This window comes from Aquarana catesbeiana, linkage group LG04 (assembly GCF_042186555.1).
Source record: "Aquarana catesbeiana isolate 2022-GZ linkage group LG04, ASM4218655v1, whole genome shotgun sequence".
Classification (NCBI taxonomy): Eukaryota; Metazoa; Chordata; class Amphibia; order Anura; family Ranidae; genus Aquarana; species Aquarana catesbeiana.
In genome coordinates, this window is record NC_133327.1 from 459,699,827 (window position 1) to 459,713,949 (window position 14,123).

At 42.7% G+C, this 14,123-nt stretch overlaps 1 protein-coding gene across 2 annotated transcripts in view; it reads right to left on the minus strand.

Annotated features, from left to right (window-relative positions):
- Nucleotides 1-1,887: 1,887 nt before the first annotated feature.
- Nucleotides 1,888-14,123, minus strand: part of NTPCR (nucleoside-triphosphatase, cancer-related) — a 146,495-nt gene continuing 134,259 nt past the window's right edge. For both annotated transcript variants that reach the window (XR_012243939.1, XM_073627547.1), the window contains one exon: nt 1,888-2,071. Coding sequence is in view for 1 of the 2 variants with exons in the window: in XM_073627547.1 (XP_073483648.1) it covers nt 2,063-2,071 (9 nt within the window). In the remaining variant the exon portion in view is untranslated. The remainder of the gene's footprint in view (nt 2,072-14,123) is intronic.

Below are 14,123 nucleotides of genomic sequence, written 5' to 3' on the forward strand. Positions count from 1 at the left end.
CAGTCACATAAATAGCAGCCTGACGGCACTGCCATCACAGGCCTGTAGAAGGAGCTGACTCTCCAAGCGCACAGCCCGCTAGCCCATCGTTTTCCACTGCCACAGCTCCGTGACTTTACATCCGCGAGTTCCACGCTGATTCCGTTTGCCTTCCTGTGACCACAGGACGTGCTGAGGACACACCACCTATACAGCAACGCATTGGAGCCCTTCGGGACATTTTTGTTGTACGTACTGTACAATTGTAATATTTGATATCTGTAATCGTGTTTAACCACTTGAAGACCAGGCTTTTTTCTGACATTTGTTGCTTACAAGTTAACCACTTCAATACAGGGCACTTTCACCCCTTTCACTTCCTGCCCAGACCAATTTTCAGCTTTCAGTGCTCTCATAATTTGAGTGTCAATTACTCAATCATGCAACACTGTACCCAAACATTTTTACCTTTTTTTTCACACAAATAGCGCTTTCTTTTGGTGGTATTTAATCACCACTGGGGTTTTTATTTTTTGGAATGAAAGTGGAAAAAAAAATGTTTTAGTTTATATTATACAATTTTGCAAATATTAGGATTTTTTTTCTACAGCTTACCTGTAAAATCTTTTTCTTGGAGTACATCACGGGACACAGAGTAGCCATAATAACTAACTGGGTTATACACCACCTATAGGTGAATTGACACTGGCAAACCAAAAAAAAGACAGGAAGTCCTCCCCTATATAACCCCTCCTACACAGGAAGTACCTCAGTTTTGTAGCAAGCAATAAACTTCCAAGACAAGAGGGGAGGGATCTCTGTGTCCCATGATGTACTCCAACAAAAGGATTTTACAGGTAAGCTGTAGAAAAAATGCAAATTTCTTTATCGTACATCCCGGGACACAGAGCAGCCATAACAACTAACGTCCCCAAACAATTCTTTTTGAGGGGAAGGGACCCATGACCAAAGAAACACCATCAGAACAACAGGATCTATATTGCTGCCTGCAGTACACTGCGTCCAAATGCAACATCCCCTGAGTCCTAACATTCACTTGATAAAACCCAGTGAATGTATGTACCGAAGACCAAGTAGCAGCCTTGCAAATCTGAGCCATCGATGCTTGATGACGAACTGCCCATGAAGCACTCACTCTTCTGGTAGAGTGTGCCCTTACTGGAAAAGGCAGAGCCTTACACTTTAAACCATACGCCTGAACAATCACTTGGCAGATACACTGAGAAATAGTTGATTTAGATGCTGCCTGTCCCATCTTGGGACCTTCTGGCAATATAAACAGAACAATAGTCTTCCGCATCTGAGCCGACATTCTCAGATAGACTCTGATAGCCCGTACTATGTCAAGAGAATAAAATAATCTCTCTTCTGCAGACTGTGGATTCGGGAAAAAGGAAGGTAGAATAATATCCTGATTTAGATGAAAACTGGACACTACCTTGGGCAAAAATTCTGGTTGTGGCCGCAAAACCGCCCTATCCTGGTGCAAAATCAAATAAGGTGCTTTACAGGACAGAGCCGCCAACTCCGACACCCTCCTGGCCGATGTCACTGCCACCAAGAAAACAAATTTTCCTGTCAAGATGACTAAGGGAAGCTGCCGGATAGGCTCAAAGGGCTACCCCCAGTACTAAATTTAAATCCCAAGGGCACAGAGGCGGCCTGACCAGTGGAAGCACACAAATCATCCCCTGTATAAACGTTCGTACTAAGGAGTGAGAAGCAATAGGCCTCTGAAAAAATATTGCTAAGGCCGAGATTTGAACCATAATTGTAGACAAAAATATAAAACTAGCTATGGGGGTACCTCATTATATATATATTTTACATAAAAACAGACCAACAGAGCGGACTATCATGGTACCAAAATGAGGAAAATATGCATAATAATTTTACAATAATTTTATTTATACAAAATTAGATAGATAAAATATTTTCATAAAAACATATAGATGTTCCCTTGTAGTTCATAAACACATAACACTCAAATTTCTGTCCGTAAAGATGGTTGACGCGTTTCACATAGTCGCTTCCTCAGAACCATTTACATATGACAGTATGATCAGGGAACCTTAAATAGGAAGACATGGGAGAGAGTCATTAGAACCAGGAACATGCGCTATAACATCCAAAGAAAATATGCTATATATCATAATTTATGTTGGAATTAATACATGTAGAAAAATCACTCATATAAGAAAATATAGCCATAGAACTTACGTGTTAAGAACCAGAATACTTCAAACTATGGATAAAGGACGATGTGCCCCAGATCTGGGAGAAGTGAGTAGGCTCAAAGAAAACGCAGGAATCTCACCGGCATAGTCCCTCTAGGGTTAACAAATTATTTATGCCAATATAGGTATAAGCCCACAACATAAAGTTCTAAAGTATCAATATTCTAAGAAAAAATTATTAATTACTCAGCTGAAGATAATAATATACTCACTAGAGACTATATCATGTAGTGTGGCCAGGACCAAAAAAGAGTTCCCACTCTAAGAAGAGATGTCCCTTCCTTGTGTTACTATGGCAATACCTATACAATCAATGAATAGTCAATTAAAATAAAATAAATGAAATTAAAACTTGGATAGGGAGGGATGGAGAATATACGAGCAAAATATCTGAATAAACGCAGTCCGTGAGCTCATTGGCTCCCCAAGGAAAGGAAGAGCCAGTTAATAGCTGTTTAATGTACAGAGTGCTAGTTGTAAAAAGGTCCACATAAATGCCGCTATTTAATTGATATATCTGGTGGGGGATATGGTATATTTCAGCTGAGCCACAAAATATCACTAAGATGAAAAAGGGAAAGAAACTAGTCCATCACAATGCAATTAAGAAATAAAAAAAAATTATTAGTACTGTCCACATAGGGATAAGGATCAACATATCATCCTCTAAGAGAGCAGCTCAGACAGGACTTACCATTCCTATGTCTCACTTCTGAGTGGCACACCGCTAACCTGACCAAACAGCCTATACTGTTTAAATAGGCTGCTTGGTACCAAATCAGCCTAAAACCACAACCCATCATTGCAAACAGCTGAGACGTGAAAAACAGGGTCCATCCAGCATCAAAACAGGTAACACAGCGCAAGCGTCATTTCTCCGCCGGCTGAGAACGAAACCGAAACTGCGCGCATGTGCACAAGCATCCGGACAGTCCCATACTATTGATACGGCCAGTAACAAGCACAAAACAAGCTGAGCGCTGCGCTTCAGCAATAATCAACCCAAGCCTCTGCAAGCCTGGAATATATCCAGACCTGTAGAGGGGAATAGCACATCTCCTAAGTGGTGAGAAAGGGAAGAATAGGGAAGGGAGGGAGGAATCCTCCTGGCAACACCGCCTCAACTCCACCACTATAGGCGGGCTCAAGGGAGTCAAAATGACTCTCTCTGACCCTCAGTTAATAAACCATGCCAGGTGGGATTTACCCTCTCTAAAAAGCCAAGTATAAATTTCTGCATGTCCAACTCACATCCATGGTCCCATCCATAGGAGATATTCTAAGAAAACAAATTTGCTGTAATAGAATATATACGACATTTTCATACTTGATATTGGTCAACACATATTCCCCACCATCTCCCATCTATTCCTGCTAACAAAAGTTGTAGACAATTAGTACAAAAAAAACGCATGAACATTACATTGGAAAACATTTCGGCTGATCTAAAAATCAAAAGGGAACATGATCAAAGATTGACATTGTGACCAAGCGGGCATAGATCGTAGATACAGAATGAGCCTATAGCTCAGTGAGTCATTGAGACCAGGTGCTTGAGTGGCATTTAAATAAAAAATCCATTTTGCTTCAAGTTGAAGCAATTTCTGATCTATATTCCCGCCCCGTGGGTCCTCTCTGACCCTTTCAAGGGCCGTAAAACAGACCATAGATGTATAATTTTTGTGATTTAGCACGACATGCCGACCTATAGGCGTAAACAATAGATTCTTCCTAATGTAGTAAATGTGGTCGTATACTCGTCTCCAGAAATTCCTGAAAGTTTACCGATGTAAAACAAACCACATTTACAAAAGGCAATATAGATAATCTCCTTAGTCTGGCAGTCCGCACAGAATTAAATATTGTATATTTTTCCGTTTGGCAAGGTATAGGATGAACCCTCCAGCATCCAATCACAATACTCACAGCTATTGCATCTAAACATCCCTATTCTATCCTCTACTGAGGCTCCAGGTTGCTGAAAATGGCTATGGACCAACCTGTCCTTTAAGGATTGACATTTTCTATACGTGATTTGTGAAAAATCATTCATGTATTTATTAATGATGCGATCCCCTGTTAAAAGGTGTGAAAAATAATAAAATGCAGCGCTAAGTGAAATGTATCAAATATTTATTGTATACAAGGGTGAGTGACCACCCTATATATATTAGTAAAATGTGTATTCATCAGACATGTGTATGGTGATGATAAAAAAATCACAATAGTCATATAGAGCGTGAATTCCAGTTATCACAATAATCACATACGACATAAATTCCAATTGCTGGTGATGAATCCCAGTAAATACATCCGAGGCAGCCTCTGGAACAGGGTGGTCTGTATATCCTTGGATGGATGGATGGATCGGTTCCCCTCTTGGAACACACAGATGACCAAACGATACAGTTCTCACCCCATCAAATGAAATCCATGTAAGGAAAAAAAGGGAATCTCCACATGGTGCATGAACCAGTAAAAAAGGGTTTATTCAAAACCATCAAGAACAAAACGAATGTTTCACAAACTTCAGATAAAATGGATAAAATAGTGATCACAAAGCAAAGTAAAAAATGGTTTGCGTGGTAACAGGGTAACGGCTTCAGCAACCCGACATGTTTCGGACTAATGTCCATCTACAGGGGCATATAGCCTGATACCAGAGACCACGCTAACATAGATGCGATCACTATTTTATCCATTTTATCTGAAGTTTGTGAAACATTCGTTTTGTTCCTGATGGTTTTGAATAAACCCTTTTTTACTGGTTCATGCACCATGTGGAGATTCCCTTTTTTTCCTTACATGGATTTCATTTGATGGGGTGAGAACTGTATCATTTGGTCATCTGTGTTCCAAGAGGGGAACCGATCCATCCATCCATCCAAGGATATACAGACCACCCTGTTCCAGAGGCTGCCTCGGATGTATTTACTGGGATTCATCACCAGCACCCTCCAGCAAGCTTCCAACAAACATCCCTGGGATCTATAGATCCGTAAGCCTGTATGACACCCCGCCGTACGGTGACAGTGTCCATCCCTTCTGGTAAGCGCATTTACCCCTTCATTTCCGTGTGGAGTTCGAATGTATGAGGATTACCTGCTCAATCTAAGTATTCACATATGGTTTCCTCTTGTTATGTATATTACAGTACTGCTGGCAATGAGATTTTCATCACATTTTGGACATTATTTATATTAATTGGAATTTATGTCGTATGTGATTATTGTGATAACTGGAATTCACGCTCTATATGACTGTGATTTTTTATCATCACCATACACATGTCTGATGAATACACATTTTACTAATATATATAGGGTGGTCACTCACCCTTGTATACACTAAATATTTGTTAAAAATGGGGGGAAACTGCTGCGCCCACGTGATATATTAAGCAGCCAACACCACCAATTTGACAAATTGTGTAAATAAATATAAAAAGAAAAAGTGTAGCGCTAAATTGTACTAATGGACATTAATGTGAGCATCAATGTGACACTTTGTGTAAAACACCCGTATATACATCTATACTCGGTCCTGCTAGTCCTGCAGGAATGGTTAAATAAAATATAATAACACCATATAAACAAAAAACTGGTGAAATAAAAGTATCTATTGTAACAACCATTATGTGAAACACCCGTGTGTACATCCGTACTAGGTCCTGCTGGTCATGCAAACCTGGTAAAATTAATATCAATCACCATACATGTAAAAATTTAGTGGTATGAAGATTATATTGCAATAACCCACTATATAGTAAATATTACAGACTGTATGTATGTAGTAAAGAATCCCACAACTTCCACCAAAAATAGGCAATGTGCAAAACAAACTTGAGGTGGAATTGGATAGCAAGTCTCTGGGGTATAGACCAGTTCGTTCAATCAAACAGGTGTATCCTGGAGCATGGATATGCACCTCACAGTAGTCTCCAAACGTATCCCCAGTAGACTTTTCCAACATTCAATAAGGCAGGAAATAATATAAAATGCCCTTACCGGACGTGGTGGACTCACAGGCCGTTGGCGGTGAGTCGTATAGGCTTACACCGTCTTAACGGTAGAGTTAGAGCTGGGGAACTGTTTCTGCACTGAAGGAAAGAGCTGATATTAATTTTACCAGGTTTGCATGACCAGCAGGACCTAGTACGGGTGTTTCACATAATGGTTGTTACAATAGATACTTTATTTCACCAGTTTTTTGTTTATATGGTGTTATTATATTTTATTTAACCATTCCTGCAGGACTAGCAGGACCGAGTATAGATGTATATACGGGTGTTTTACACGAAGTGTCACATTGATGCTCACATTAATGTCCATTAGTACAATTTAGCGCTACACTTTTTCTTTTTATAACTAAATATTTGTTACATTTCACTTAGCGCTTCATTTTATTATTTTTCACATCTTTACATGGTTACTACACTGGTGATGCTGGCGGCTATTACACTTTAAACATTTTTTTTTTTTTTAGTAGCGAAACATTATTCCTGTTTTTTGCCCTGTTAAAAGGTGCCAGTGTTTTCCAATTGCCTGTCGTACTATTTCATGGTTATTGGAATATGTTGTTATTATTCTCACAGTGTCCTTTTGTTGCTCCTTCTGTTCCTTGTATTTTCGAATAGTGATGTCCATCTATCTTTATCCAGGGCTTTTTTAAAAGCCTTTTTGAGGATCGTTTTACTGTAGCCTCTTTTAGTTAGTCTCGCTCTTAATGAATCAGATTCATTTCTGAACGATTCCCCTGTCGAACAATTTCTCCTTAAACGCAGATATTGTAAGCAATACTTTTGATTAGTGGCTGGGGATGGGAGCTGGCTGCATGGAGCAGAGTGTTTCCTGCCGTTGCTTTCCTGAATAATGAGGTATCTATGGTTCCATCATCCTGTTTGATGATGGTTAAATCCAAAAACGCTATGGATTTGGGATCACATTCCATTGTAAATTTTAGATTGAAGTTATTATCCGCCAGTCTGCTCATGAAATTATGCAAATTTTCAAGACTTCCACCCCAGACCATAAAAATATCATCGATGTACCTGTGCCAACATAAAATGCTGGCCAGGTACATCGATAAGGAACTGTTGGAAAACAAGGTGCGCTCCCACCCCCCCAGGTACAGGTTCACATAAGATGGGGCACAGCATTTTTAGTCAGAATGTGTCACAAAATTTGTATAATGAAGGTATTGTAGGGTCCTGCTAATTTATCCCCTTCACTGAGAAAACTCAACCACTGAGAGGCCCAGGGAATGGGGTATACTACAGTAGAGTGCCTCCACATCAACAGAGACAAGGAGGCCGCTGGCTGGGATTTTCTTCCTATATAGTAAACTTAGTAGAGCCATTGTATCTTGTAAGTAGGACGGCAATTGGGTAACATGGGGTTGCAGAAAAGCATCAACTAAACTGCTTCCTTTCTCACTTTTAGCTCCAATACCTGAGATTATTGGGCATCCTGGTGGTTTTAGTGGGTTCTTGTGTGTTTTAGGTAAGGAATAAAACGATGGAATCCTTGGATGAGTAACTCGTAGAGCTTCAAAAACATCCTTATCAATAATCCTATCATTATACGCCTTAGTAATAATCATGTCAGTCATTATTAAAGGTCGGAAAATATTCTCCATTGAGATAGGAGAATACCATTCCTTATTGATAGAAAATCAAGTCATTTGACGATACTTGTCCGTGCCTATTACTACAACATTGCCGCCTTTGTCGGCCATCTTGATAGTAATATCCCCATCATTTTGTAATTGAAGAATAGCCTGATGTTGTTGATATGTAATGTTCTTATGCTTAGTGGATTTAAGGTCAGTTTTTTTACGTCCATAGTGACCTGTTAGAATGTCCAAATGTTAGGATTTGTTTTTAAAGAAGGGAAATTGGTAGATTTCTTGTAAAATCTAGGAATCTCCTTCGGGGGAGCTGCTTGAGGAGACACCCCCATATCAGTTGGGGGACCCTCCTCTGCAGAACCACCCAAACAGTCGTCGCTTTCATCCAGTAGGTCCATTAGGTCCTTTAGGGCCATAAAAAGTCTCTAACCGTGAACCCTTTCCATTTTTCATGTTCCAAAATCTCGTTTCTTCCTTTTTCTTTCGTCATCAAACATATATTTATATGCGAGACGTCTGGCGAATAAGTTTGAATCTTTAACTATCTCAAAACTATCAACAGATGCAGTCGGGCAAAAACCCAGGCCCAGACCGGGTACCTCCAATTCAGCCCGGGATAGAGTTTTGCTAGATAGATTTATTACCTGCAATTGGTCCTCTATTTGATTTTGTACACTTACTTGTCCAGATTGTGGGAGTTCGTTCTGTTGGGAGGGTCTTGGTTTGGGGGGGAACAATTGAAAATCTTTTCCCTTTCCAGTTTTAGGGATTGTACCTATATTTCGGGGGGTTGGACGATGCGTATAAACAGGTAGCGATGGGGACAACATAGTCCTATTTCCCCCAGTTAATACCTCAAAACCTGATGCTCCCCTTTGGGTTCCATCATAAAGAGGTGGGTCCCTCTGAGCGCCTTCAGTGGGTAAATCAATATCATAATTACCATCGTCTAAATGCTCTTTGCTTTTTTATCCCTACCCCCCTCAGAGTCCCCCCCAGCGGTTTGTCTTTTTCTGGAACCTCTTTGTCTGCCTCTTCCTGTGGAGGGCTGCTTAAATTGTGAGATGAGAGGAGTGTGAGACAGTGGATGAATCAGAATCGGTTCCATCTCTTATGTCCCCATCACTGACCTCTTTATTTCTATTTATATTCCTATTTTTGTTCCCACTTTGATTGACCTTCCCTTTTCTTCCTCCCTGTTGCGGCCATTTGTATGCGTACTTGCTATTAAACGCCATCTTGTCACGAATGAATTTAATGTCTTTCTTATAAATTAAATATTTGTTATATTTTTCTAGATGTTCCTTTAATAATTTATCCTTCTCCTAAAATTTGGGATGGGCACATAGGGAAACATTTTGTTTTTGAAATTCAATTATCTCGATATCGAGATCCTTTTTTTTTTATTAAAGTCTTTTTATTTGAAAAAAATTCTCCATTACAACAAACATATAATAAGGGAACAAGGGATGTTATCATAAGTAAAAACACATTAATACCTATCCCTATATTATTATCATTCTAATGTGCGTCAGTTCAACTCGCCCTTATGCTGTAGGCTTCGAGAATAGTTTTCTTCCCTTTTCCCCCCATTCACTCTCCCACCCCCTATCCACTCCCCATCATACACGAACATTGTGTGTAGCCCTACTTTTTATTACGTCCCTTTGCTGTGACAGGCTAAACCGACACTCATCCATCCGTGACCATGCTCCCCCCCTCTCTACCCTCAGTGTGCACCCCCCCCTCCCAAATCGCACCCCACCCCTGTAGCTCGGGGGAGAAGTCCGGATATATCGAGATCCTAGCACCATTATGCTGGATATTTCTTAACTCTCTTGCTTTCTGCAGGATAGTAACCTTGTCCCGAAAACATAAAAGTTTAAAAATAAAAGGCCTGGGATGGCCCCCTGGAGCTAAGGTCCTGGGGACTATCCTGTGTGCGCGCTCTATGGCGAAGGTATTTGAGAATGAATCCCTGCCAAATTTCTCTCTCAGCCAGTCTTCCATAAACTTGATGGGATTGTTACCCTCACAGCCCTCTGGGAGCCCAAGTACCCTCAGGTTTTCCCTGCGCAACCTGTTTTCCATACTATCCATTTTCTGTAGGCAGTCCTTCAGGTGGATTTTCATGAGTAATACTTCTTGTTTTAAAGGAAATACCTCATCTTCCATTTGACTGAACCTTTCCTCCAAAGCTGTTGTTCGTATGTAAACTGCGCGCATCTCCCTTGACGGATAACAATTCATCCCTGATGCCCTTAAGTTGCTCGGACAGTTCATTAATTGTTTGTCTACAATTGTTAACAGCCAGAAAAATGTCATTTAGGGATGGCTCTTTTTCATTAATCGGGTCACACTGACCTCCCCCTACTGCCCCCTCTGCACCCAGGACCTGTTGTTTTTCTGGGCCTCCTCCTGCTGCTGCTGGGCCCGCTGGTGGTATAGCTACCAAAGTCCCATTCTCTTGGGTCTGACTTCTCCTCCCAGGGTGGCCAATTTGGTGCTGGGCTCCCCCTGTGCTACTAGCCTTTTTAGGGGTTTGATTCGGGGTATGCGCGAAGCGCTCCAATTTGGCTGCCACTTGGTTCCCCTTTTCCTTCATGCCACAAGGTCTGGGGGCCCCCAACCCCTCCTGCCCTGGTCCATCCTCCATCCCCTTCCTCCTCGTCATACCAACAGGATGCTATTCCCACCACAGTGCTGAATTTCACTCTGGCCTGGGGGTGTACCTCTTCTCCCCCACCAAATTATTAGCTATATGAGCTGTATGAGCCTTTTCTTTGACAAGCCTTTGTAAACTGGTGTACTGCAGGTGAGTAAGTAAATAGCCACCTACTCACCCCCTCCAACGCTGTGGATAGGATCCTCTGCTGCTTGGTTTATTCTTTTTTCAAGGACTCTCCAACACCACAGCTCAATCCTGGATGTCAGCGCCCCCCTCTCTCACTGGGCTGAGCGCCGCCGATGTCCTTCTCAGGAGAGCTGTGTGTAAATCAGCTCAGCACAGGCACAGTGTGTGTAGGTTCAGCTCTGTCCAGACAGTGTGACAGCGTGTCACAGCGCCGTGTATCCGGGCAGCGTACCGCAGCTGTTACAGCCCCCAGGTGCTTCAGGCGTTCCCCCCCTCCTCAGCGTCCTTTCCCAGCCACACTGCGTCCTTATCTCAGGAGCGGGAGTGAGAGCGAGGGACGAGGGTCAGGTCCGGCTGCATCGCTCTCCCTCACCTCAGCATCCGGTCACGCCCCCCCTCACCGGGTACGTTGATATCGAGATCCTTAATACCTTTATTATGATGTTCAATCAATGAGGTCAATTTTTTCTTAGAATATTGATACTTTAGAACTTTATGTTGTGGGCTTATACCTATATTGGCATAAATAATTTGTTAACCCTAGAGGGACTATGCCGGTGAGATTCCTGTGTTTTCTTTGAGCCTACTCACTTCTCCCAGATCTGGGGCACATCGTCCTCTATCCATAGTTTGAAGTATTCTGGTTCTTAACACATAATTTATATGGCTATATGTTCTTATATGAGTGATTTTTCTACATATATTAATACCAACATAAATTATGATATATAGCAGACATTCTTGGGATGTTATAGCGCATGTTCCTGGTTCTAATGACTCTCTCCCATGTCTTCTTATTTAAGGTTCCCTGATCATACTGTCGTATGTAAATGGTTCTGAGGAAGCGACTATGTGAAACGCGTCAACCATCTTTACAGACAGAAATTTGAGTTATCTGTTTATGAACTACAAGGGAACTTCTATATGTTTTTACGGAAATATTTTATCTATCTAATTTTGTATAAATAAAATTATTGTAAAATTATTATGCATATACTCCTCATTTTGGTACCGTGATAGTCCGCTCTGTTGGTCTGTATTTATGCAGAACCTTAATTGTACTTAAGGCCAGATTGATATCCACCCCTTTTTGCAGAAAAGCCAAAAATCTCCGGATGACATATCTACGGCACCACCTGGCCTCACACCAGGCAATAAAGGATAGCCAGACTCTATAGTAGATACTTCTGGAAACTAGCTTTCTAGCATTCAACATGGTAGACAATACAGACCCAGTAATGCCCCGGTCCTTTAAGATCCTGGTTTCAACAATCAAACCGTTAAATGTAGAGACCGTAAAGCAGGGTGGAATATTGGACCCTGTGAGAGCAGATCCAGACGGAGTGGAAGAACCCAGGGGTTTCCCACCGCCAGTCTTACAATCTGTGCGTACCATGTCCTTCTGGGCCAGGCCAGAGCTACTAGGATTATCAGCTTTCTCTCTTCCCGGATACTGCATAGCAGCCTTGGCAACAGCCGGACTGGGGGGGAGGTATATATCAGAGAAAACCGATCCCACGGAATTATCAGGGCATCTGCCCCTAATGACAGCGGGTCCCTGGTTCTGGACACAAAGCTGTCTAGTTTCCTGTTGAACCTGGACACCAGCAGGTCTACATCTGGAACCCCCCATTGGCGGAAGATTGATGCATAGATCTCGGGATTTAGGGACCACTCCCCTGGTAACATCTGCTGGCGACTCAAAGTCCGCCTGCCAATTCTCCACTCCCAGAATAAACACCGCCGATAGGGATGGAACAAATCTTTCTGCCCAGGTCAGCATGCAATTCACTTCCTTCTGGGCTGTCTGACTCCTGGTGCTCCCCTGGTGAATGATCTATGCCACAGCCATGGCATTGTATGATTGGAAAGTCACAGGACATCCCTGTAGTCTGGAAGTCCAGAAGCTTAGAGCCAAGCGAGCTGCCGAATCGCCAAAATGTTGATAGGCAAGCTCTTCTCCCTCCAGGACCACTCACCCTGGACGGTGGCCTCCTCTAGGTCTGCCCCCATCCAGAGAGACTGGCATCTGTCGTCACCACCTTCCAGACCACAGGTAAAATGGACCTTCCTTTTACCAGATTCCTGGTTAACATCCACCAACTGAGACTCTGATGCACCCTCAGCCGAAGAAACATGTACCAGTCCAGAGTCTGGACAATCTAGTTCCAGACAGACAGAATGTTGCTCTAAAGTGGTCTGGAGTGGAACTGTGCATAAGGGACTGCTTCGAAGATACCATCTTCCCCAGTAGCCTCATACACAGGCGAATGGAGGGATATCTTTTCCCCTTTATGACCTGGATGAGGTTTTTCATGACTCTGACCTTCGCTGGTGGCAAGAATACTTTTGCCTTGACTGAGTCTAGTATTAGCCCCAGATACTCTAGGCCAGGGATAAGCAATTAGTGGACCACCAGCTGTTGTAAAACTACAAGTCCCATCATGCCTCTGCCTCTGGGTGTCATGCTTGTGGCTGTCGGAGTCTTGCTATTCCTCATGGGACTTGAAGTTCTTCAACAGCTGAAGGTCCGCTAATTGCATATCCCTGCTCCAGGCGCTGAACTGGCTGCATGGCTGATTTTGACAAATTCAGAACCCAACCCAGACGCTCCAATTGAACTGCCTGAGCTACATTCCACCTCAGGTCTGGAACCGTTTGATCTGTCAATAGTAGATCGTCCAGGTATCCTGCAGCCGATATTCCCTGAGATCTTAGAACTGGCAATACCGGAGCCAATATCTTTGTGAATACCCGAGGTGCTGTGGCTAACCCGAAGGGCAGTGCCACAAACTGAAAAATGTTGGTCGCCCACCACAAATCGCAGAAACCTTTGATGGGGCCTGCAGATTAGCACGTGTAGGTATGCCTCCTTGATGTCTATGGATGCCAGGAATTCCTCCCCGTGTAAGGAGGCTACCACTGAACAAATGACCAGAAATTGATTCAGAGCCTTGAGGTCTAGAATAGGCCTTACATTTGGCTTTGGAATTATGAAAAGATTTGAGTAAAAACCCTCAAATCTTTCGATGATTGGAACCTCTGAAATCACTCCTTGTGACCTTAGTTGATCTATTGCCTGAAGAAAAGACCTCTTCTTTACCGGGTCTATGGGGACGTTGGACCTTGGGAACCGAGAGGGGGGAAGCCCCGGAATTCTATTTTGTACCCCTGAGACACGGTAGAAATAACCCACCTGTCTCGGATCACTTCTTCCCAGGCGTCTGAGAACCTCAATAGCCCCCCCTCACACGTGTGATTTGGGGGCACCCATTCATAAGGAAGACTTGGGACTGATCTTAGAGGGTCTCTGGGACCAGGGCTTTTTCTGCCCCTGGCCTTGAGGCTTTCCCCTAGAACTGGATGGCTGAGGCCGTCGATACTGCCTGAAATTAGAAGTGCTG